Here is a 26,412-nt window from a genome sequence, read left to right on the forward strand (position 1 = left end):
ACATTACACTTAGGTATTATTGTGCTGTCCATTTTTGAGTTTTTGTATCTAGTCCTGTTGCACAGTCTGTATCCCTTCAGCTCCAATTACCCATTATCTTACCCTGTTTCTAACTCCTGCTGGTCTCTGTTACCAATGATATATTCCAAGCTGATTCTCGAATGTCGGTTCACATCAGTTGGAACATACAGTATTTGTCCTTTAGTTTCGGGCTAGACTCACTCAGCATAATGTTCTCTAGGTCCATCCATGTTATTACATGCTTCATAAGTTTAGTCTGTCTTAAAGCTGCATAATATTCCATCGTAGGTATATGCCACAGTTTGTTTAGCCACTCGTCTGTTGATGGACATTTTGGCTGTTTCCATCTCTTTGCAATTGTAGATAATGCTGCTATAAACACTGGTGTGCAAATGTCCGTCTGTGTCTTTGCCCTTAAGTACTTTGAGTAGATACCTAGCAGTGGTATTGCTGGGTCATAATCCATTCTGCCATTCTATGTCTTTGATTGGGAAATTCAGTCCATTAACTTTTAGTGTTATTACTGTTTGGATAATATTTTCCTCTACCTTTTTGGCTTTTGTATTATATATATCATATCTGATTTTCCTTCTTTCTACACTTTACTCCATACCTCTCTCTTCTGTCTTTTCGTATCTGACTCTAGTGCTCCCTTTAGTATTTCTTGCAGAGCTGGTCTCTTGGTCACAAATTCTCTCAGTGACTTTTTGTCTATAAATGTTTTAATTTCTCCTTCATTTTTGAAGGACAATTTTGCTGGATATAGGAGTCTTGGTCGGCAGTTTTTCTCTTTTAGTAATTTAAATATATCATCCCACTGTCTTCTAGCTTCCATGGTTTCTGCTGAGAAATCTACACATAGTCTTATTAGGTTTCCCTTGTATGTGACAGATTGTTTTTCTCTTGCTGCTTTCAAGATCCTCTCTTTCTCTTTGACCTCTGACATTCTAACTAGTAAATGTCTTGGAGAACGCCTATTTGGGTCTATTCTCTTTGGGGTGCGCTGCACTTCTTGGATCTGTAAATTTAGGTCTTTCATAAGAGTTGGGAAATTTTCAGTGATAATTTCTTCCATTAGTTTTTCTCCTCCTTTTCCCTTCTCTTCTCCTTCTGGGACACCCACAACACGTATATTTGTGTGCTTCATATTGTCATTCAGTTCCCTGATCCCCTGCTCAAGTTTTTCCATTCTTTTCCCTATAGTTTCTGTTTCTTTTTGGAATTCAGATGTTCCATCCTCCAGTTCACTAATTGTAGCTTCTGTCTCCTTAGATCTACCATTGTAGGTATCCATTGTTTTTTCCATTTTTTTTTCTTTGTCCTTCACTCCCATAAGTTCTGTGATTTGTTTTTTCAGATTTTCTATTTCTTCTTTTTGTTCAGCCCATGTCTTCTTCATGTCCTCCCTCAATTTATTGGTTTGGTTTTTGAAGAGTTTTTCCATTTCTGTTCGTATATTCAGCATTAGTTGTCTCAGCTCCTGTATCTCATTTGAACTATTGGTTTGTTCCTTTGACTGGGCCATATCTTCAACTTTCCAAGCATCATCCATTATTTTCTGCTGGTGTCTGGGCATTTGATCAGTTTTCCCTGGGTGTGGGACCCAGCTGGTTGAAAGGTTTTTCTGTGAAATCTCTGGGCTCTGTTTTTCTTTTCCTGCCCAGTAGGTGGCGCTCGTGGCGCTCGTCTGTCTGCGGGGCAGTGGGCCCGGGAAACCGCGCTGGGAGGCGGGGGTTGCTGGCCGCCACGGCTTGGGGGAGTGCCGGTCCTAATTGCCCAGCTGGCCCAAGACGCCAAGCGTGACGGGAGGGCCCCGCTATCCAACGTTCCCAGTCGGACCGGGGAGCCACGTGCGTGGAGGGGACCCCAGTCGCCAGCCGCCCCGGCCAGGAAAACATGCGCCCCTCGGGGATCTCACCGCAGCGGATTCTCCCTGCCTGTTCAGCCATTCCAGAATGGGGTATGCTGTCTTTTTGGTCTCTGTCGTGACTCCGGGAGCTGTTTCGTATTGTTTCTGTTTCTTTTTTTTTTTTTTTTTTTTTTTTCAATTTTTAAATTCACTTTTAATTAATTTGATATTTAATTATTAATAGCCACATGCATATAGTGGCAACTCTATCGAGATGCGCATCTTTTAAGGAATTTGAAACATTTCAAAGCAATGGGAATCCATGTAAGGTTTTTTTTTGTTTTTTTTTTTTTTTTGTTTTGTTTTTAATATTTTTTTTTTTTTTTTTTTTTTTTATTAACGGAAAGAAAAAAAGAAATTAACACAACATTTAGAAATCATACCATTCTACATATGCACTCAGTAATTCTTAACATCATCACATAGATGCATGATCATTGTTTCTTAGTACATTTGCATCAGTTTAGAGGAACTAGCAACACAACAGAAAAAGCTATAAAATGTTAATATAAAGAAAAGAAATAAAAGTAGTAGTAATAGTAAAAAACAACAACAACAAACAAACCAACAAGCAAACAAAAACAAAAAAAAACCCTATAGCTCAGATGCAGCTTCATTCAGTATTTTAACATGATTACTTTACAATTAAGTATTATTGTGCTGTCCATTTTTGAGTTTTTGTATCTAGTCCTGTTGCACAATCTGTATCCCTTCAGCTTCAATTACCCATTGTCTTACCCTGTTTCTAACTCCTGCTGAACTCTGTTACCAATGACATATTTCAAGTTTATTCTCGAATGTCCGTTCACAACAGTGGGACCATACAGTATTTGTCCTTTAGTTTTTGGCTGGATTCACTCAGCATAATATTCTCTAGGTCCATCCATGTTATTACATGGTTCACAAGTTTATCTTGTCTTAAAGCTGCATAATATTCCATCGTATGTATATACCACAGTTTGTTTAGCCACTCTTCTGTTGATGGAGATTTTGGCTGTTTCCATCTCTTTGCAATTGTAAATAACGCTGCTATAAACATTGGTGTGCAAATGTCCGTTTGTGTCTTTGCCCTTAAGTCCTTTGAGTAGATACCTAGCAATGGTATTGCTGGGTCGTATGGCAATTCTATATTCAGCTTTTTGAGGAACCGCCAAACTGCCTTCCACAGTGGTTGCACCCTTTGACATTCCCACCAACAGTGAATAAGTGTGCCTCTTTCTCCGCATCCTCTCCAGCACTTGTCATTTTCTGTTTTGTTGATAATGGCCATTCTGGTGGGTGTGAGATGATATCTCATTGTGGTTTTGATTTGCATTTCTCTAATGGCCAGGGACATTGAGCATCTCTTCATGTGCCTCTTGGCCATCCGTATTTCTTCTTCTGGTAGGTGTCTCTTTAAGTCTTTTTCCCATTTTGTAATTGGGTTGGCTGTCTTTTTGTTGTTAAGTTGAATAATCTCTTTATAAATTCTGGATACTAGACCCTTATCTGATATGTCATTTCCAAATATTGTCTCCCATTGTGTAGGCTGTCTTTCTACTTTCTTGATGAAGTTCTCTGATGCACAAAAGTGTTTAATTTTGAGAAGCTCCCATTTATTTATTTCCTTCTTCAGTGTTCTTGCTTTAGGTTTAAGGTCCATAAAACCACCTCCAGTTGTAAGATCCATAAGATATCTCCCAACATTTTCCTCTAACTGTTTTATGGTCTTAGACCTAATGTTTAAATCTTTGATCCATTTTGAGTTAACTTTTGTATAGGGTGTGAGAGATGGGTCTTCTTTCATTCTTTTGCATATGGATATCCAGTTCTCTAGGCACCATTTATTGAAGAGACTGTTTTGTCCCAGGTGAGTTGGCTTGACTGCCTTATCAAAGATCAAATGTCCATAGATGAGAGGGTCTATATCTGAGCACTCTATTCGATTCCATTGGTCGACATATCTATCTTTATGCCAATACCATGCTGTTTTGACCACTGTGGCTTCATAATATGCCTTAAAGTCAGGCAGCGCGAGACCTCCAGCTTCGTTTTTTTTCCTCAAGATGTTTTTAGCAATTCGGGGTACCCTGCCCTTCCAGATAAATTTGCTTATTGGTTTTTCTATTTCTGAAAAATATGTCGTTGGGATTTTGATTGGTATTGCATTGAATCTGTAAATCAATTTAGGTAGGATTGACATCTTAACTATATTTAGTCTTCCAATCCATGAACACGGTACGCCCTTCCATCTATTTAGGTCTTCTGTGATTTCTTTGAACAGTTTTTTGTAGTTTTCTTTATATAGGTTTTTTGTCTCTTTGGTTAAATTTATTCCTAGGTATTTTATTCTTTTAGTTGCAATTGTAAATGGGATTCGTTTCTTGATTTCTACCTCAGCTTGTTCATTACTAGTGTATAGAAAAGCTACAGATTTTTGAATGTTGATCTTGTAGCCTGCTACTTTGCTGTACTCATTTATTAGCTCTAGTAATTTTGTTGTGGATTTTTCTGGGTTTTTGACGTATAGTATCATATCGTCTGCAAACAGTGATAGTTTTACTTCTTCCTTTCCAATTTTGATGCCTTGTATTTCTTTTTCTTGCCTAATTGCTCTGGCTAGAACTTCCAACACAATGTTGAATAATAGTGGTGATAGTGGACATCCTTGTCTTGTTCCTGATCTTAGGGGGAAAGTTTTCAATTTTTCCCCATTGAGGATGATATTAGCTGTGGGTTTTTCATATATTCCCTCTATCATTTTAAGGAAGTTCCCTTGTATTCCTATCTTTTGAAGTGTTTTCAGCAGGAAAGAATGTTGAATCTTGTCAAATGCCTTCTCTGCATCAATTGAGATGATCATGTGATTTTTCTGCTTTGATTTGTTGATATGGTGTATTACATTAATTGATTTTCTTATGTTGAACCATCCTTGCATACCTGGGATGAATCCTACTTGGTCATGATGTATAATTCTTTTAATGTGTTGTTGGATACGATTTGCTAGAATTTTATTGAGGATTTTTGCATCTGTATTCATTAGAGAGATTGGTCTGTAGTTTTCTTTTTTTGTAATATCTTTGCCTGGTTTTGGTATGAGGGTGATGTTGGCTTCATAGAATGAATTAGGTAGTTTTCCCTCCACTTCGATTATGTTGAAGAGTTTGAGGAGAGTAGGTACTAATTCTTTCTGGAATGTTTGATAGAATTCAGATGTGAAGCCGTCTGGTCCTGGACTTTTCTTTTTAGGGAGCTTTTGAATAACTAATTCAATCTCTTTACTTGTGATTGGTTTGTTGAGGTCGTCTATTTCTTCTTGAGTCAAAGTTGGTTGTTCATGTCTTTCCAGGAACCTGTCCATTTCTTCTAAATTGTTGTATTTATTAGCGTAAAGTTGTTCATAGTATCCTGTTATTACCTCCTTTATTTCTGTGAGGTCAGTAGTTATGTCTCCTCTTTCATTTCTAATCTTATTTATTTGCATCCTCTCTCTTCTTCTTTTTGTCAATCTTGCTAAGGGCCCATCAATCTTGTTGATTTTCTCATAGAACCAACTTCTGGTCTTATTGATTTTCTCTATTGTTTTCATGTTTTCAATTTCATTTATTTCTGCTCTAATCTTTGTTATTTCTTTCCTTTTGCTTGCTTTGGGATTAGTTTGCTGTTCTTTCTCCAGTTCTTCCAAGTGGACAGTTAATTCCTGCATTTTTGCCTTTTCTTCTTTTCTGATAAAGGCATTTAGGGCAATAAATTTCCCTCTTAGCACTGCCTTTGCTGCGTCCCATAAGTTTTGATATGTTGTGTCTTCATTTTCATTTGCCTCTAGGTATTTACTAATTTCTCTTGAAATTTCTTCTTTGACCCACTTGTTGTTTAAGAGTGTGTTGTTGAGCCTCCATGTATTTATGAATTTTCTGGCACTCCGCCTATTATTGATTTCCAACTTCATTCCTTTATGATCCGAGAAAGTGTTGTGTATGATTTCAATCTTTTTAAATTTGTTAAGACTTGCTTTGTGACCCAGCATATGGTCTATCTTTGAGAATGATCCATGAGCACTTGAAAAAAAGGTGTATCCTGCTGTTGTGGGATGTAATGTCCTATAAATGTCTGTTAAGTCAAGTTCATTTATAGTAATATTCAGGTTCTCTATTTCTTTATTGATCCTCTGTCTAGATGTTCTGTCCATTGATGAGAGTGGTGAATTGAAGTCTCCAACTATTATGGTATATGTGTCTATTTCCCTTTTCAGTGTTTGCAGTGTATTCCTCACGTATTTTGGGGCATTCTGGTTCGGTGCGTAAATATTTATGATTGTTATGTCTTCTTGTTTAATTGTTCCTTTTATTAGTATATAGTGTCCTTCTTTGTCTCTTTTAACTGTTTTACATTTGAAGTCTAATTTGTTGGATATTAGTATAGCCACTCCTGCTCTTTTCTGGTTGTTGTTTGCATGAAATATCTTTTCCCAACCTTTCACTTTCAACCTATATTTATCTTTGGGTCTAAGATGTGTTTCCTGTAGACAGCATATAGAAGGATCCTGTTTTTTAATCCATTCTGCCAGTCTATGTCTTTTAATTGGGGAATTCAGTCCATTGACATTTAGAGTTATTACTGTTTGGATAATATTTTCCTCTACCATTTTGCCTTTTGTATTATATATATCATATCTGTCTTTCCTTCTTTCTACACTTTTCTCCATGTCTCTCTCTTCTGTCTTTTTGTATCTGACTCTAGTGCTTCCTTTAGTATTTCTTGCAAAGCTGGTCTCTTGGTCACAAATTCTCTTAGTGACTTTTTATCTGAGAATGTTTTAAATTCTCCCTCATTTTTGAAGGACAATTTTGCTGGATATAGGAGTCTTGGCTGGCAGTTTTTCTCTTTTAGTAACTTAAATATATCATCCCACTGTCTTCTAGCTTCCATGGTTTCTGCTGAGAAATCTACACATAGTCTTATTGGGTTTCCCTTGTATGTGACGGATTGTTTTTCTCTCGCTGCCTTCAAGATCCTCTCTTTCTCTTTGACCTCTGACATTCTAACTAGTAAGTGTCTTGGGGAACGCCTATTTGTGTCTAATCTCTTTGGGGTGCGCTGCACTTCTTGGATCTGTAAATTTAGGTCTTTCATAAGAGTTGGGAAATTTTCAGTGATAATTTCTTCCATTAGTTTTTCTCCTCCTTTTCCCTTCTCTTCTCCTTCTGGGATACCCACTACACGTATATTTGTACGGTTCACATTGTCCTTGAGTTCCCTGATACCTTGTTCAAATTTTTCCATTCTTTTCCGGATAGTTTCTGTTTCTTTTTGGAGTTCAGATGTTTCATCCTCCAAATCACTAATTCTATCTTCTGTTTCTTTAAATCTGTCATTGTAGGTATCCATTGTTTTTTCCATCTTTTCTACTTTATCTTTCACTTCCATAAGTTCTGTGATTTGTTTTTTCAGTTTTTCTATTTCTTCTTTATGTTCAGCCCACGTCTTCTTCATGTCCTCCCTCAATTTATCGATTTCGTTTTTGAAGAGGTTTTCCATTTCTGTTCGTATATTCAGCATTAGTTGTTTCAGCTCCTGTATCTCATTTGAACTATTGGTTTCTTCGTTTGACTGGGCCATATGTTCAATTTTCTGAGCGTGATCCGTTATCTTCTGCTGGCGTCTGGGCATTTAGTCAGATTTCCCCGGGTGTTCGACCCCACAGGTTGAAAGATTTTTCTGCGGAGTCTCTGGGTTCTGTTCTTCCTATCCTGCCCAGTAGGTGGCGCACGTGGCACACGCCTGTCTGTGGGTTCCACCAGCGAAAGTTGCTGTGGGTCCCTCAACTCTGGAAAACTCTCGCCGTAGGGGAGGTTCGGCAACCGAAGCGTCTTGGAAGAATGCCAGCCGGCCCGGGGTTCCAAACGCGGGGAGGGTCGCCGGCTGTCGCAGCACAGGAGAGCGTCCGGCCAAATTAGCTAGTCGGCCCGGGGCACCAAGCGTGGCAGGAGGGCGCCAGCTGTCGCAGCCCGGGAGAGTGCACTGCTCCCAGCCGACGGGGGAGTCACGTGTTTGGAAGGGATCCCCCGGTCACTGTTCTCCGCAGTCTGGGGATTTCCGACCCAACTATCTCAGTTGTTCCGGGGGGCCTCGTGTGGTGGGGGCACCAGCCGCCGCGGCCTAAGGGGACCGCCTGTCCAATTCTACCAGCTGGCCTGGGAAGGTGGAAGGGAGGGACTCCGGTCGCTTGCTGTCCCACCCAGGAAAGCCCGTGCCCCTTGGTGATCTCACCGGAGCTGGTTCTCCCAGACAGTCAGCCCTTCCAGGATGGGGTACGCTGTCCCTTTGATCTCCCTCGTGGCTCCGGGAGCTGCTCTGTATTATCTCCACTCCCCCAGTAGTTGTTCTGGAGGAGGAAAGGTGAGGGCGGCAAGGCTGTCGAGGCTGGTGGCGGAGGAGCACGGTGAAGGCGGGGAAAGAGGGCACCGTGTTGGTTGGAGAGCAGCCGGAGCAGGAGGGGGAGGAGGGGGGTAGGGAGGTCGGGCGGCTCGGCTGCTGCGGGGCGCATGCGCCGCGCGGCGGTCCGGGGGAGAAAGAGAGGGGGTAGGGAGGTCGGGCGGCTCGGCTGCTGCGGGGCGCGTGCGCCGCGCGGCGGTCCGGGGGAGAAAGAGAGGGGGTAGGGAGGTCGGGCGGCTCGGCTGCTGCGGGGCGCGTGCGCCGCGCGGCGGTCCGGGGGAGAAAGAGAGGGGGTAGGGAGGTCGGGCGGCTCGGCTGCTGCGGGGCGCGTGCGCCGCGCGGCGGTCCGGGGGAGAAAGAGAGGGGGTAGGGAGGTCGGGCGGCTCGGCTGCTGCGGGGCGCGTGCGCCGCGCGGCGGTCCGGGGGAGAAAGAGAGGGGGTAGGGAGGTCGGGCGGCTCGGCTGCTGCGGGGCTGTTTCTGTTTCTTTAGTTGCTTTTCTGGAGGAGGAACTAAGACCCGCGCATCTTACTAAGCCGCCATCTTCTCCGGAAGTCATCATTGATAGGTTTTAAAGAGGTTAAAGAGGAAACATCTGCCACTCTATGTCCTATTCTTTGATAATGCATGTAAAAATGGCTTTGAGAGGGCATCTTCTGATTGTGGGTACTGAAATAAGCCCTCTACATGGATGGAGGACAATTGCTAGACTGGGACAGGGTTATGACATCTGAAGAGCAAGCAATACTTTATAAATAAGGTTATTTGTCTAATGTCTTTCCAAGGATTTAGTAAAGTATCTTTAAATGTGTTGGACTATTCTCAGCTATGCAAAGATCAGTCATTCTAAGAATAAGACCAGATGGATAAAGGGAGAACAGTGCCCCTTAAGGCTGCTAAGAAAATGGCAGTCAAAATAGAGAGCCATTTTCCCATACAGAAGGTTTAATCTAAAGGGAACAAGAGTCTAGGGTACAATGCCTTGTCTTTTCTCCCCGTGTGAAGATTCCTTTTTTTGGATTGCCTACCTTGGAAATTCAGAGTTTATATTCAGGAAATGAAGACAGCAGTCTGCTATCCATATAATGAGTCAATATTTGGAGAGTAAATAAAGAAAAATAAAGAGTGGTCCCAAAGGTAAGAAAAATATAATGAGAAGAAAAAATGGTAATATTTGCATGAGATGTTACATTTTATAAAGAACTTTAAGAATATCCTTTCATAATTTTGGTAAGGATTATGCAATTACTCTGCTCTTCATTTTATAAATGAAGAAATCACTTGCTCAACGTCCCTGGTGAATAAGCCTGGTTGACACAGGTAGGATAGAACAGAGTTTTGTTCTTGTAATTATTATTGGTGGTGTTGATATTTCGACTTCAGGGCAAATGTTCTTTAAACTGTTACTTCTGTGCTGTTTTACCTTTTCTCCTTACACTTAAAAAATTTTGGAATATTTAAACATACAATAAGTTCAGAAAGTAACATATATAAATATACTACATCTAAGTCGAAGAAGATATTAATTTCTTCCTTTATTTGCTTCAGCTGTCTGGTTTGCAAAAGTTCTTTTGTCTTTGAAAATGTGATACATTTACATGGTTTGAAAAACCAAAACAATATAAGAAAATATGCATTAAAAAGTGCTGCTCTCGTTCCCTTTCAAACCCATCCACTGTAGGTAACCACTTTATTAGCTCCTTGTTTTTCTGATTCTCATTTTTCCAGTTCTAATTGAGCTCCAGAATTATTGTAGGAGCATTTAAAGCAACAAGATGATAATACGTCTGCACTGCAAAAATAAACTACAAAAGGAAGCAGTCAAGTAAAAAGTAAATATATCCCCCAAATGCTTTTCTCCAGAGGTTAAGTTATAGGGTGTTTACATATTGCTCAAGATATTTTATATATAAATTCAAACTTATTTATAGATATGTATACAAAAGATAAAAAGATGTCAATTTTGGCTTTTCTTTTTATCTTGATTTTGGCTGAGTCTCTAAAAACCTAATAAAGCGAGATACAGAACATACTTGGAAGCTGTAAAGCTTGTAGGCCCCCTTGGCCTATTACCTATCACAAGACTATAAAGAAATGATTGAAAGAAACTTGGGGCACACAAAATTTTTGGAGAGTTGTTTTCCTTTTCTTTGGAGAGTTGGATTCCTTTCTTCAGTGGGGTTTCATATTAGCCCAAGTGGGAGAGGATATTTCAAAAAAACGACTTAGAGAACTTGACCTGTGTCATCTAGCATTTTACTATAATGTTGATGTTTATATCCAGAAGCTGACAATTGAGCTACTAAGAAACTCTACCATGTTTTAGAAAATTAGAGGGATTGAAAGCCAATAAAATACATTTTTCTCATATTTTCTTTTTTTAAAAAATATTTTATTTAGAAACCTTCACACTCATACAGTCCATACATGTATACATATAATCAATGACTCATAATATCATCACATTGCTGTGTGTTCATTACCATGATCATTTTCAGAACATTGGCATCACTCCAGAAAAAGAAATAAAAAGTAAAAAGAAAACACTCACTCATCCCATACCCCTTACCCTTCCTTCTCATTGACCCCTAGAATTTCATTGTACCCATTTTTTTTACTCCTTAACCCCCTATGTCTCCTTCTTTCTTCCTTTCTCTCTCTCTCTCTCTCTCTTCCTTCCTTCCTTCCTTTCTTTCCCTTCCTTTCTTTCTTTTTCCTTATTTTTTATTCATCTGTTCATACCCTGGATAAAGGGAGCAATAGAAACAAGGTTTTTGCAATCATTCTGTCACACTGTAAATGCTATATAGTAATACAATCATCTTAAAGAATCAAGGCTAATGGAATATAGATCAACACTTTCAGATATTTCTCTCTAGCCATTCCAATGTACCATAAACTAAAAAGGAATATCTTTATAATGCGTAAAAAATAACCTCTCAACTTTGTTTGAAATCTCTCCAGTCTCTGAAACTTTATGTTCTCCCATTTCTCACTTCCCCCTTTGGTCAGGAAGGCTTTCTAAATCCCGTGATGCCAGGTTCTGCCTCATCCCAGGAGTCCTATCCCATCTTGCTGTTAGAACAAATTGGGGGGATTCAGTCCAATACTCATAACCACACAGCGAACTGAGGTTGAAAGGGGTTTATTATAAAGGAGGGAGGGGGGAGGAGGCGGGGGAAGGGTGAAGAGGAAGTAGGAGGGAGGGAGAAAGGGTAAAGGAACACTTTCTTTAACAGCCTGAAGAAAATGCCCACCTGTGTTGTGATGTATTTCTCCTTTGATACTGTGAAGCTTGCCTTGCCCTATTAGTCCTGAACTCTGCATTTGGCAACTTGTCTGATTGCCTTTGGTTAGTATTTTTGCTTCCTTCTTTTTGCGCTTGTGCTGACCTGTTTGCTCTTTATTGGTGGAGATTTTGCTATAAGTCCTTCTTTGATGTGGTTTCTTGCAGGAGGTAGCATTTGGCAAGAGGCATCATGAGTTGTGGCAAGGAGGAGGGAGAAGGGAAAGGGCACAAGTCAGTGGTCTCTAAGTTTTGGCTGTTGCTGCAGGATGAGAGGGTGTTGGGGCCTGAGTTCCACCCCTAGTGACCTGTCACTTGACAGGAGATTTACACCCCTGGGAGTCATTTCCATGTGGGGGAGAGCAGTGAGTTTACCTGTCAAGTTGGCTTAGAGAGAGAGAGGCCACATCTCAGCAACAGAGAGGTTCTCTGGGGGTGACTATTAGTCATGATTATAAGTAGGCTTAACTGCTCCTTTGCAGGAATATGATTGAATAGGGTTGAATCCCAAAATCAAGGGCTCAGCTTGTTGAATTGGTTGTCTCCACTGCTTGTGAACATATCAGGAATTCTCCAAATGGAGAAGTTTAATATGTCCTCCTTTTTCCCAGTCCCCTAAATACTTTTTTGTAAATACTTTTTTATTCTCTGTCCACATTACTCTGGGATATATGAGGGAACCACACTAACCTGTATAAACTACCAAGATCTCATGCCTTAATCAAGATTCCATGTAATTATGGTGTTCAAATAAACTGACCACACAAGTTAAATTAGATAACATGCTACCCAATATATAAATTTTGTACCAAATAAACATCTCTCCCTTTGGTCTCACGCAGAAATTGAAGTTTTAAAATATGGGCCATATCTCCTTTACCCTGTATTCTGATTTACCTTAGTCCTATCCAGTTCAGCTTCCTTCATATTTCTAGTTGAAGTCAAATCCCCTTTTCAACTTTTTAAACAGTTCGTGTATGTGGTAATGCTGACTTTGATAGCTTCAGTGCTCTAACTCAGTCTCAAGTGTCACATGAATACCCTAAGTTTCAGGGAATGACCAGGTTGTATACAAATAGCTCAGTATTTCAGAATTTAGAAATAAAAGCTACAACTCTTGAATAAACATGACTGCTATAAGAGCTTACATTCCAGGACCCTTTACAATAGGCCCCAACCTGATAACCCATGCTCTCAATTTCAATTCTCTGAGTTTGTATATTATAGTTCCCTATATGAATGAGGCATGATAATATTTGTCTTTTTGTTTCTGACATTTAATTCAACATAACCTTTAAGGTTCATTCACCTGGTTGCATGCCTCACAATTTCATTTCTTCTTGCAGCTGCTCAGTAGCCCATTGTATGCATACACCACAGTTCCCCCTTCCATTCCTCAGTTGTTGTACCCTTAGACCACCTCCATTCATTGTGGATCAGGAACACTGCCGCCATAAACACCAGTGTACAAATGTCCATTTGTGTCCCCACACTCAGTTCCTTCAGTTATATATCCAGCAGGGTTGTAGGATCGTGTAACAATCCCACCCCTAGCCCCCTGTGGACCACCATGCTGCCCTTCAGAGGGACTGTGTCTCTCAGCTTCCCCACCAACAGTGAACAGGTACATCTTTTTCTCCACATTTTCTCTGGCACTTATTTCTCTCTGTTCATTTTTAAAGAGTTTTATTTGCACATCATACAATCCAACCTAAATAAATAGCCATGCCTTTGCCAACACATTTTCTTTTAAATTTGTAAATTTTATTGTGGTAACATATATACAGCATAAAATTTCCTATTTTCATGACTTTCAATTATACAGTTCAATGGTATTAATTATTTCCACAATATTTGCTATCCTAATCACCATCTGTTACCAACATTTTTTCAATACCCAGAACAGAATCTTTGTACCCACTAAGTAATAATTCGTCAGCTACCATTTCCAGGTCATTGTTAAGCTGTACTCTACTTTCTGTCTCTGTGGATTTGCATATTTGCAATATTTCATGTAATTGAAGCCATACAGTTTTGTCCTTTTGTGTCTGGCTTATTTCATGCATTATAATAAAGTCTTCAAGTTATATCCTTGTTGTAGCGTGTATCAGAACTTCATTCCTTTCTTATGGCTAAATAATATTCCATTGCATATGTATACCACATTTATTTTGCCTTCATTTATCTGTTGATGGACAGATGGATGTCCATCTGCCTGGCTATTGTGGATGATGTTGTTGTCAGCATTGGTGTATACATATACACTTTTGAGGCCTTGCTTTCAATTCTTTTGGTTATATATTTAGAAGCAGTATTGTTGAGTCTTCATTCATATTTAATTTGAGGCAAATTCATATTTAATTTTCTGAGGATCTGCCATACTGTTTTCCACACCAATAATGTATGAGGGTTCTATTTCTCCACATCCTTGCCAACACTGGTCATTTTGCTTTGTAATAATAGCCATTCTAATGGGGGTGAAATGGTATCTCATATTGGCTTTTATACATTTCATGCAATGATTAATGATGTTGAGAGTTTTGTCATGAGCTTACTGTTCATTTGTATACTTTTTACAGAGGAGTGTCTATTGACATCCTTGGCTCATTTTATAATTGAGTTGTTTGTCTTTTTGCTGTTGAGTTGTAGGAGTACTTTATATATTCATGATATTAAACTCATATTAGAATGATGTTTCCCAAATATTTTCTCCCATTCTCTTGGTTGTATTTCCACTTTCTTGATAACATCCTTTGAAGCACACAATTTAAAAATTTTGATGGTCTAATTTATTTTTTCTTTTGTTGCTCATGCTTTTGAAGTAAAATCTAAAAAGAAATTGCTTAATGTGAGGTCCTGAATTTATTCTCCTATATATTCTTCTGAGGGTTTTATAGTTTTAACTCTGATATTCAAGTTGTTAATCCCTTTTGGTTAGTTTTTGAAAGTGGTGTGAGGTAGAGTTCAATTTCCATTCTTTTGCATATGTATATCCAGTTTTCCTAGTATAATTTGTTGAAGAGGTATTCTTTCCTCACTGAATGGACTTGGCACCGTTGTGAAAAATTAGGTGGCCGCAGATATGTTTATTTCTGAACTCTTAATGTTATTCTATTGATCTATATGTCTATCCTTATCCCAACACCACGCTTGTTTTGATTTCTGTAGCTTTGGGATAAGCTTTGATAACAGTGTGAGTTCTTGAATTCTGTTCTTTCTCAAGATGGATTTGGCTACTTGGGGCTCCATATCCTTCCATTTGACTTTAATGATTGGCTTTCCCATTTCTGCAAAGAAGGCTGTTGGAATTTTTATTGGAATTGCATAGAGTTCATAGATTGCTTTGGGTGGCATTGGCATCTTAATATTATTAAGTCTACTAATCCATGAATACAGGATGTCTTATTTAGATCACCTCTGATTTCTTTTAGCAAAGTTTTACAGCTTTCTGCATACAAGTCTTTTATATCCCCGGTTAAATTTATTCTTAGATATTTTATTTGTTTGGTTCTATTGCAAATGGAAATTGTTTTCTTGATTTCTTTCTCAGATTTTTTATTGCTTGTATACAGAGACATTCATGATTTTTTGCATGTTAATTTTGTACACTGCCACTTTGCTGAATTCATTAGTAGCTACCTTGTAGAGTCATTGGGTTTTCCTATAAACGGGATCATGCCATCTGCAAACAGCTATAATTTTACTTCTTCCTTTCAGATTTGGATGCCTCATTTCTTTGTCTTGCCTAATTGCTCTTGCTAGAACTTCTAGTATGGTGTTTAAAGTGGATATCTTTGTCTTGTATTTGTAAGGAGATTTTTGGTCTAATATTTCAGAATCTTCTGTAATTTTCTGCAATCTCAATTAAGTTCACATAGTAATCATATTGTAAAAGCAAAAGATAGCACTTGAATGGTATACACATCTTATATACTCTCATGGAGAACAAGATTTGTGCTGCTGTTGTTTTTGTTTTTCGCTTGTTTTAGTATAAATTTTTTGGTGCATTTCAAAATATGACTTGCTGTACAAAGGTGATGGTAGCAGAGTTTAGCAGAGTGAGTGGCTGAAGGTGTAAGTCCTTTCTGACCTGACACACATCTTGCACCTGAAGCCAGCTGAGCATCGATATCCTTCCTGAGAGCTGAAGTTCCAATAGGCTTTTTCAGCTGAATTGCAGTTCCTAGTATTACTTTTCCTTATTGCCATTTGGAGACATAGCCCAGGGAAATGGCCAAGATCTGAGATTTTATGGTGCATGGCTGGTTTGTGTGATTCATTTCATTAGCTTTGATTTCGAAAATATTGTAAAGGTCTGTCTCCAAAAAGATTGAGGAAGTGAGGGGCTTTTCCTAGAGTTTAACCCGCATAAACTCTGAGGGACCTGACATATTACTTTCTGAATTGTAAAAAATCTGGCTGAAATTCAATTCCTTAAATCTTTCAAAACAAAACAAAACAAAACAAAGTGACAAAACACAAAAACACACATAGGTTTTGGATACGAAAGCTTTTTTTTTTTTTTTTTTGTATGCTCTATTGTGGGGGTCACAATACATTCTTTTTCCATGTGAGTATCCCATTATTACAGCACCATTCATTGAATTTTTTTTTCTGGGGGGGGGGGCATGCAAGGGCCTGGAACCGAACTGGGGTCTTCCTCACGGCAGGCGAGAATTCTGCCACTGAACTTCCTTTGCACCCCCAAGTTTCAGGGTTTTTTGTATGTAGAAATATATCAGCTAACAATTTTCACATTTCCATCCATAATCCCTCCCCTCTGTTTTAATACCAAATTCCAGCCAGTTGTCTCTGTTATCCTCATTTCTTCCTCTTCAAGTTCTTAATCTTGTGTTATGCTGCTCCAAACAGATCCAATTAATAAAAGATTCCACAGAGTGCCCAATTTAGGGGGTAAAACACATTCACGCCCAGACCACATCTGTTTCAGAATATGTTCATCAGATCTGAATGCTGCAGAATTATTGATGTTCACATTTTCCACTGGGAAAAATTATTTGAATGTGTTCAGATTCTTAGTCTCACTATAAGAAAATGTGATTTAGCCCTTCACATCCAGAAGTTAATTTACCATGTATATTGTTTCCATTAGTAAAGATAATATGATTGACCTGTTGTTACATGTTTGGATGGACTGACTGGCAGATTTAGTCAAACTGCCTTTTCTATTGGCAAAAACACCATGGGCAGAAAGCCAGGTGTTTCTCAGAAATGGGATCTCAGAAATCAGGGTTTGTAATACAAACCCTATGTAAGACTTTCCCCAACATAAGGGCGTAGACATTCGCTTATTTAGAATATTGCCATCCTGTGTCCAAGTGATATATTACAGTTTTAACCTATTACTTACCAAATTACCAAATGTAATCCCACTTTACCAAGGATGTATAAAGTTGGGTGTCCTCAAAATATAAAGTACTGTTCTGTTTCTAGTCTACCTTCACGCTCAGGAACGAACAGCATCTGTTAGTTTGTGGCCTTGGGTACAAAGAGGCAGTAACCTATAGAATTACAGTGTAAGTTAAACAGACAGCACTGGCTTTACCTCTAAGTTACCTGAACCTTCCTGGGCATCATTTTGCTTCACTTTCTCATATATTAGAAGACATAATATTCAAAAAGACTCTAAAATAATGCCTACACTTGGTGGGTGTTGAGCAATGATTAATCTCTTTCCCTTTCCCAAGTGAGAATTTATAGAAACTATTCCAAAGACTGGTGCAAAAGCCTCTTTCATGCATCTGATTTTACATATAAATTACATGTATGGGTAAAGTTATAGAAAACATTTAAAATATAGCATCACACCAAGTTATACATTTTTAGCTGTTAGATAAATGTAAGCTAAAGTCTGTGTAGATGCTGGACTAAAAGTCAACACAGTAAAAACCAAGCTTATCTCCCTCCTCCTCCACAATTAGCTCCATGCCACTTTTACTAGGCTCAATATTATTTAATTTCATCATTGCTTCCTCAATTTCCCAGGCTAAAAATCATTGGATCATTTGCAATTTCTTCTCTTCTCTTGTCTTTATAGCCAATAGAACTCTATTAATTCTACTACCCAAATATTTCTTACATTTGTATCCTTCTTTCTATGCCTCTTGTCATTGCCTTATAATTTCTTGCATGAAGTTTTGCAATTGCTACCTATGTGACTGCCTCTCCTCTCTCCAATCCAATTTATCCATTACAGTAAGCAATATAATCACATCTGTCTGCTGCTCAAATATCAACAGGCCTCTCTTTTTCCCCTTAATTCCCTCTGCAATCTAATCTAAAAAATGGAAAAATCTTTTCCTCCATTTCTTCTTACCTGAATCTTATTGGTATTTCAACCTTTTCTGACTAGTTTCCTTGGATTTTTCAAAATAAAATGCAAATGCATGGGTATTGTGCACAAGCCCTTCCATGATCCAGCTTTTGATTACCTCTCCTTCTTTCTGCCTCGTCATTCATACCTTAGATATTTTGTTCTAGCAGGCCTAATCCACTTAGAGTTTCACAGACATGTTATGTTTTCTCTCATGTCTGAATTTAATTTGTTTCTTCTTTTATTGTGGATGTTCTACCATTGTCTGAATAATTCCTTCCTTTTCAAGCTTACTTAGGTATCACCTCATTCAGAAGGCTTTCTAGATGATTTTTTTTAGACTATCAAATAATCTTGTGAAAACCTCTGCCATACCACTTTTCTAAATTGAAATCATTTAATTATCTGTTCCTAGCATCAGATTCTTAGTTGTCAGAACTTCTCAGAAGCAGGTCAGTTTACCAAAAGTCAAATCACTGAAAACAAACTATTGAAACCAGTTAGCCTGTTGGTGAATTAATGAACCATGAATTGGTCTAGAGCCTATGCTCCATGAAAGCAAGGCCTTATATATGAAGTTTGGTATCTCTAAGCCCTAGTCTAATGTCCAGCATTGTAGGCATTCAATAAATGATCTCTTTAATAGAATTTAAGTATTATTCCCTCTTTGTTTCCACATTTTTTATGTTCCAACAATAGTTGTTTTCTTTTCCATAAAGGTGCTATTTTTCAACAATGCCATTTTAGATGTAGAGGTGTTTGTAGGAATAATGGAGGTATTTTGTGCGAAGAAGAGAGAGATTCTCCTTTCTAGAAAGATTGAATCAATTTCCTAATCCCTTTTCTCTTTATATGACTCCCACTTCAGCCCATATAATTTGCATTCTCTTTGGCTGAGAAGTTCCAAAGCCCAGAGGGACATTCTGAGAAATTTTATGCTGTGTATCATTTCTGGGAAAATCAGTCCCCTGTCATTCATATTTTGGCACATTTGCCTCACTCCGTCTGCCTGGGGCTCTGAGATGACAATGTTCAGAGAAAATAAAATTGTTATTTTAAAATATGGAAAAAATAACCAAATCAGTGAATAGAGAACATTGTAACAAACTTAAAGAACCCTACCATAAGAAAATTGTTCAGACTATAAGAATGCTCATGATCTAAAGACTAACTACAATGTTTATTCTATTATATGTTAGAGAGAGAGATCCAGGTAATATTATTGTATCAGAAGATTTTCATTATGACTTCCTGCTAAGGCTATAGTATGATATTTACTCCTTAGATCATAATGCTAACTCAATGAAATTAGTGATTAAAAATCTAAGGGTGTTCCATTTAAAGTAGATCACATATATTTTTCCAGGTCTTTGCTAAACTGGTCCATAGAAAATGTCATAAATGAATGCATTTTCTACACTGATTTATTCACTCTTTTAATTGTTCTTTTTGTTCAAAAAACACTTCTTGAACATTTATTTAGGACAATGACCTGAACTTAGCATTTCAAACAAGATAAAAGTCATGATTCTTATGATTAAAAAGTTCATAGACTTAATAAGAACACAACACTATTTGTGCATACATTAAGAAAGTAGAAGGAGCTAAATAAAAAATTAAGAGGTATAAAGAATGATCAAGAACTTATAGAAGAGAGAAATTACTCATTTCCAGCTACAGAAATCAGATAAAGTCACTCGGAGGAAGCAGCAAAGGATTTTAAACTTTGAGACTCTAGTCTCATTAAGTGCAGACAAAGTGGAAACACAGTCCATACAAAAGATGTGTAAAGGTGCAGTGGCGGAAAAGTGAATGACCTGTTTAGGGAATGACTTATGATGTTTCCTAGCTGTGTAAAGGTGAAGGGAAATAGTTGAAGATGTCTGCGATGAAACTATAAAAGCTTTTCTTTGCAAGATCGAGTCCTTTGAATTATACTTGGTAGGCAAAGGGTTGCTGTTGACAATCTTTACAATCTTTAGTTGGAGTAGGGAGTAAGTAAGGAGGGTTGAAATTATCAGATATGTTCTTAAATTTGATTAACCTAGCTACGCATGGATTAGGTTTTTATTCCTTTTGTAACAAATTACCACAAACTTGGAGGCTTAAAACAAGTTCATTATCTTGCACTTCTGCAGTTCTAAAGTTTAGAAATCTGAAATGGATCTCACTTGGCTAAACTCAAGGTGTCAGCAGGGTTATGTTCCTTCTGGACACTGTAGGAAAGGCCTTTTTCAGCCTCTCAAGGCCATCTGCAGTCCTTGGCTCTTGTCCCCTTTCCTCCATCTTCAAAGGCAGCAGTGTCGCATCTCTTTTACCCTTCTTTAATCACGTCTCCCTCTGATTACAGCATATTTTAAGAATGTCTATGATTAGATTGGAGCCACCTGGATAATATAGCATAATCCCCTTATCACAAAGTCCTTAAACTTAATCTTATCTTCAAAGCCCCCTTTTTTTTCATGTAAAGTAACATGCTCAGATTATGAGGCTTAACGTCTTGGGGACCATTATTTGGCTTTCCAGACTGTGCATGAATCGAAACTGGGAAGAGACTTATTTTGAATATATAATTAAGTGACTTTTGATATGGTCTATGTAAGGGATGGTATAGAATTGAGCTAGCGCAGTGGTAGCGAGGTTGTAAAGAAGGGGATGTTGATAGAAGACACATCCTGGAGCTCTAATAGACTTTGAAAGTGGGTGGAAATTCCTGGATAAAACATGATGAGAATTAGGAATAGAAATGTCAGAAGAAGGACAAGGTTTAGAAAGAAAAAATATGAATTCTATTTTGATCTTGTTAAGCTTGATATGCCGGTAAATTATTTAGGAGAAAAAACTCAACAGGCATTTGGAAGCATGAATCTAAACCTTGGGAAACAGGTTGAAGCCAAGAAATTTTATCGTAATGATATAGTCTCTTGTTTTAGGGGGAGTACATATACCCATATGTCTATGTGTTATGTCAGCTTACATAAAACACCCTTACATAATACTTATTAAAAAATAAAAAGCAGATTGTATTTTCTCAAATGAATACATTAAAAGAGCAAAATTAGTGGCCTCCTATTCTACTTCTAACTTAGAATATATGGTTATTTTATGTTGTCGACTTTCATACTGAATGCAAAAATAAAATTTGGCATTTAATCATTTCCATCCTAAATTTCAGTGCATGTACTAAATTTTTTTGGCATTTCTAAAAGTGGTTACATTCATTTCAAAATATCAAAAGTTGTTATCTCAGTCTAATATCAGGATATTGAGGTTTGCCTCTCGATAATACTAACACTTGCGCTAGCATCATCTGTATTTAATTTGGGGGCTTAGCCACCAATTTTCCTGGCCCTTTGCCTAGGTTCTGCCATTGTCAACTGATGTTCCACTGAATGTAACAGAAATCAAGATAATTATATTGGACAATTGAAGAATTTTGCACTATTGGGTTTTCTAGAATTGTTCTGTAATAATCAAAAGGATAACTAGAACAAGACTTATCAATGCTAGAAAAAGAACCTATTGTTTGAAGATGACCTTATGCATATTTTCATCTTTTTGATATTTTATTGTAAAGAGTTTTCTTGTGTATTATGTCAGTTAATTCTAACAGTAATGGTTATTATTCTCACTATTTTTCATGTGAGGAGACTAAGGATCAGAGAATGCAATTAGGATCTACTTAAATTAATTCAGCTTAAGTGTGAATAAACTGGCACACAAATGCAAATCTCTTGCATCCAAAATCATTGATCTTTATATTATACTGCAGTTGTCTCTCAATCTTGGAAGCACAGTTTAAAATAATATATTGAAATAATATATTTCTGCGTTCCTCACTGGAAGCTAGTAATCTTCCTGAGATCAGGGACTTTCACTATGTTAATTACTGCTTCAGTACCAGGGCTTAGAAAATTACCAGGAATAGTATGTGCTTGTTTTAGTTTGCTAAGGCTGCCAGAATGCAACACACCAGAGATGGATTGGCTTTTAATAAAGGGGGATTTATTTAGTTAAAAACTTATAGTTCTTCAGAAGAAAGGCAGCTAACTTTCATCTGAGATTCTCTCTTACATGGGAAGGCACAGGGCAATTTCTGTTGGCCTTTACTGCCAGCTTCTGGGTTCCCACAGCTTTCTCCAGGGTGATTCCTTTCTACATCTCCTAAGGCCTGGGCTGAGCTGCGAGTGCTGAGATGAGGTATGCTGAACTGCTTGGGCCATGCTGCATTGATCAAACATCATTCATTGCAGCAGACAATCCCCTAGCTGACCGCAGATATAATCAGCGACAGATGAGCTTCACATGCCATTGGCTCATGCCCACAGCAATAGAACTAGACACCTTCACTTGACCAAGTTGACACCTGAACCTAAATACCACAGTGCTTAATAAACACTCGTTGAATAAATAAATGAATGAACACATATTTCAAAGATGTCACTACTTAGATAGTAAACATTCATTCTTTAATGCACTCCTCACAGTTGTCAATTTTGGTTGTAGGCCTTCAAGTGCTAATAGTTGCATACTGACTCATCAGAGGATAACTGGAGGTAGACTTGTAAGCTATTTCTAAACCTACATGTGTGGGAGGCCCCAGTACAATATCCGAAACTGTGTTTAATGAGAGTCAAAGAATTAGGACATGCTAGAGTAGCACAGTTGAAGAAATGAGGGTCCAGAGCAGTAAAAGAATTTGCAAGTAAATTGTGGGCAGTAGAAAATCAGAAGGCGAGTCCAGTTCTAAAGTTAAGACTGTTGAAAGTTTCTGGGATGTGTTGGCCTCTATGATGTTCCAAACAGAGGCATTATAAGGTCTTCGTGCTTTGTATTATAACATGTAATATGTTATGTCTGGGCAAAGTCAGAGTCAGCGGTAAGTCAGGAAATGTAGCAAATGTCCCTTTAAGTGCAGGAATTCCAAATCAAAGATTTTGTCACACATATTTCCAAGAACCTCTTGGAGGTTTTACTTGTTGTACAATTTTTTTTTTAAATATATATCAGATTTTCTAACTTTTCATTTTCCTTAGCTATTTATTTTGTACAGGTTTGAACTTAACTGGAATTTCTCATTGTTATAGCAGTGAGTACTTCTTACAGTGATACTTCAAAATAAATACTATTTTTCAAAATACTTGGCAAAATAAATACTAAAAATTAGGTTTATAAATTTAATGGTCTTTTGACTTTGACATGAGGTTATAACTTGCACAGTAAATGTGTACTTTTTACATAATAATATAATTCCATATATGGAATAAATGGGCTAACAACAAAAAAGAAATTATTTAAAAAAATCTATCACTTACATAATCAGATTAGCAAACACCTACTTGTTTATTTGATTGCCTGAAGGAAGTAACCACAACAAACTACTGGCTGCATGATCAAATATATATTTTTGGGGTGATGCATGGTCTGGGAATCGAACTTGGGTCTCCCACATGGAAGGTGGACATTCTAACCACCAAACTACCCATGCACCCTGCACGGCCATATTTTTTAAGAAATAATTTTTGAGAAGAGAAATCCTTTCTAACTTTTGTCTTTTTTAAGGTTATGAGCCATTTTGAATTAAATTATTTTAGCCTTCTCTAAAGATTGGCTGTTGTGATATTTCAAAATAGATATTAATAAAATAAGAATCATCATGATCAAGGATTGAGAGAAACAAAAGGAAGATTTGAAAGCTGGTAGTAGTCACTGATATATTTTCTAAAGTGTAAGAATAGAGTAATGAGGTTTTGGAGACATTAAAAGTCCTAATTGACTAAGTGGAAAGAGGTGAAATTAAAGACCAGTTCAAAATTAACCTCAGTTACCAGGTGTCCACTTCTTTGCACATTTTGATAGTCTTCTGGAGGCTGAAATCCAAACATGAGAAGAAATTACTTGTTTGTTTTAAGTTCATTAGCTGATCATCCTTAACTGTTAAGGCCCATATCACTGTGCCTTTAACTTCCAATTTGAAATCTTCCAGGAGCTGGGTATTAAATGGTATCTCACTAGGAGACTTGATGCAGCTTTTCCTAAATTTATAAATACTAAAACACTAAATCTAAGTCTTGACGGTATTTCTGCTAATTAAAGGCCACCAAAGTGGGTTGATAGACATAATTTGTTTATTATCAAAAATGAACTTTCCAAATTGAAGGGAAATATGGAGATGTTTTATGCATCTACTACGGTAGCCTCACCTACACAAAAGTACAATGTACTATATATCAGTGATTCTCAGTTGGGAACAATTTTGCCGCTGTGATGGTTAGGTTCTTGGGTCAGGTTGAGTAAGTTTTGGTGTCTAGTTGTTTGGTCAAGTAAACCCTAGCATTGTGTCACTGTGAAGGCATTCCCTGCGTTTAAGTCACTAGTCAGATGATTGTGTCTGGGGTTGATTACATCTACAGTCAGCAAGGGAGATTACCTTCAGCAGTGAGAGAAGTCCCAGCCAATCAGTTGAAAGCCTTAAAGGGAGAACTGATGATTTCAGCAGTCAGAAAGAAGACTTTCTAGCTCTCGTTCAGCCAGCTATCTTCTCCTTGGGATTGAATCAAAACTTCATCAGAGCTCCCAACTTTGTGATCCGCCAAATGGAATTTGATTGGATTTGTGCCAATCCCCATAGTCACATGAGCCAATTCCTATAAACCTGTCAATTCCATTTCTCTGGAGAACCCTTACTACTACAGTCACCCCAGGAATTTTAGCAATGTCTGGAGACACTTTAGGCTGTCACAAGTATGGTGGGGGTTCTTCTGACATCTAGTAGGTAGAGGTCAGAGGCCCTGCTAAACATCTTACAACGCATAGGACATCCCTTACAATAAAGAATTATCCAATCCAAAAAGTCAGCATTTGTTCAAATGAGTACTTCTTAAAGCCCCCAAATAAGGAGAGCTGTCCTGACCAAAAATGCTCAGGCATCTTGGAGCTCCTCTGGCTCTGCCGCTTCTCACTAATTTTTTTTTTTTTTTTTTGACTAGAGAAGTCATAGAAAAAAATTACCTAAAAGACAGAGTTCACACATATTGCCATATTATTAACACTGTGCATTAGTGTGGAACATTTGTTACAATTGTTTCATCACTATTTGAGGAGGTCTTTAATGCTCTCAAACATAACCGTAGGGCTTTGTAGGCTGCAATGTATAAAGCACTGTTTTTTGGCATGGTACCACTAATCCACACTCCTCTTAAAAGAACTTGGCTACTCTAAGAGGTGCAATGTCCTTGGTTGGAAACAAGAAGAATCTTAGTAAGAGTGCATGCTGAGAATTATAATTATAGTTCTTATAACACTATTGGCATATGGCATCATGAGCACAGGAAGAAAGTCCTACCTCAACTAGGAGAGTTGTACTGCCTCAATTATTTAAAAAATATTTTTATTAATAAAACTTATTATACAAACATACAAGTATCCTTAACATACAAATATTCTGTAATTGTGTACAATCAATGGGTCACAATATCATCACATAGTTGTCTATTTATCACTGTGATCATTTTTCAGAACATTTGCATCACTCCAGAAAAAGAAATAAAAAAGAAACTCATACATACCATACCCCTCCCTCACATTGACCATTAATTAGTATTTCCATCTACCCAATTAATTATAATTTTGTCCCCCATTATCTGTTTATCTTTTATCCATATTTTTTTACTCATCTGTTCATACCTTAGCTAAAAGGAGCATCAGACACAAGGTTTTCACAATCACTCAGTCACATTGTAAAAGTTTTATAATTATACAATCATCTTTAGGAAACAAGGCTATTGGAACACAGCTCCATAGTTTCAGGTACTTCTCTCTAGGTCCTCTAATACACCATAAATTAAAAAGAGATATTTATATAATGCATAAGAATAACCTTCAGGATAACCTTTCAACTCTGTTTGAAACCTCCCAGACACTGACATTTTATTTTGTCTTATTTCTCTCTTCCTGCTTTTGGTCAAGAAGGTTTTCTCCATTCCTTGATGCTGGGTCCCAGCTAATCCTGGGATTTCTGGCCCATGTTCCCAGGAAGAGTTACACCCCTAGGAGTCATGTCCCACATGTGGGGGAAGAGTAGTGAGTTTACCTGCCACCTCGGTTTAGAGAGAGAGGTCGCATCTGAGAAAAAGAGGTTCTCTGGGAGTGACAGGCCTGATTTTAAGTATGCTTAGCCTATCTTTTGCAGGAATAAGCTTCATAGAAGCAAACTCCAAGATTGAGGGCTCAGCCTATCGATTTAGTTATCCTCATTGCTTGTGAGAATGTCAGAAATTCTCCAAATGGAGAAGTTGAATAGTTTCCCGTTTCTCCCCATTCTTTATTCACTGCCTAAATCACTTTCGGATTTATCAGGACATCACGCTAACATTGAAAAACCAACAAAATCTCATGCCCTATTCAAGATTCCATGTACTTACGGTGTTCAACTAAGCTGATCATATAAG

General features: G+C 37.9%; 1 protein-coding gene across 2 annotated transcripts in view; it reads right to left on the reverse strand.

Annotated features, from left to right (window-relative positions):
- Positions 1-23,658: 23,658 nt before the first annotated feature.
- The window catches only part of CFAP299 (cilia and flagella associated protein 299), an 857,410-nt gene continuing 854,656 nt past the window's right edge, over positions 23,659-26,412 (reverse strand). The window contains exon 6 of one of the 2 annotated variants that reach the window (XM_077143042.1): positions 23,659-23,832. In XM_077143042.1, the coding sequence (XP_076999157.1) occupies positions 23,731-23,832 (102 nt within the window). In that variant the 3' untranslated portion in view covers positions 23,659-23,730. The remainder of the gene's footprint in view (positions 23,833-26,412) is intronic. The other variant, XM_077143040.1, reaches the window with a different exon arrangement.

This window comes from Tamandua tetradactyla, chromosome 24 (assembly GCF_023851605.1).
Source record: "Tamandua tetradactyla isolate mTamTet1 chromosome 24, mTamTet1.pri, whole genome shotgun sequence".
Classification (NCBI taxonomy): domain Eukaryota; kingdom Metazoa; phylum Chordata; class Mammalia; order Pilosa; family Myrmecophagidae; genus Tamandua; species Tamandua tetradactyla.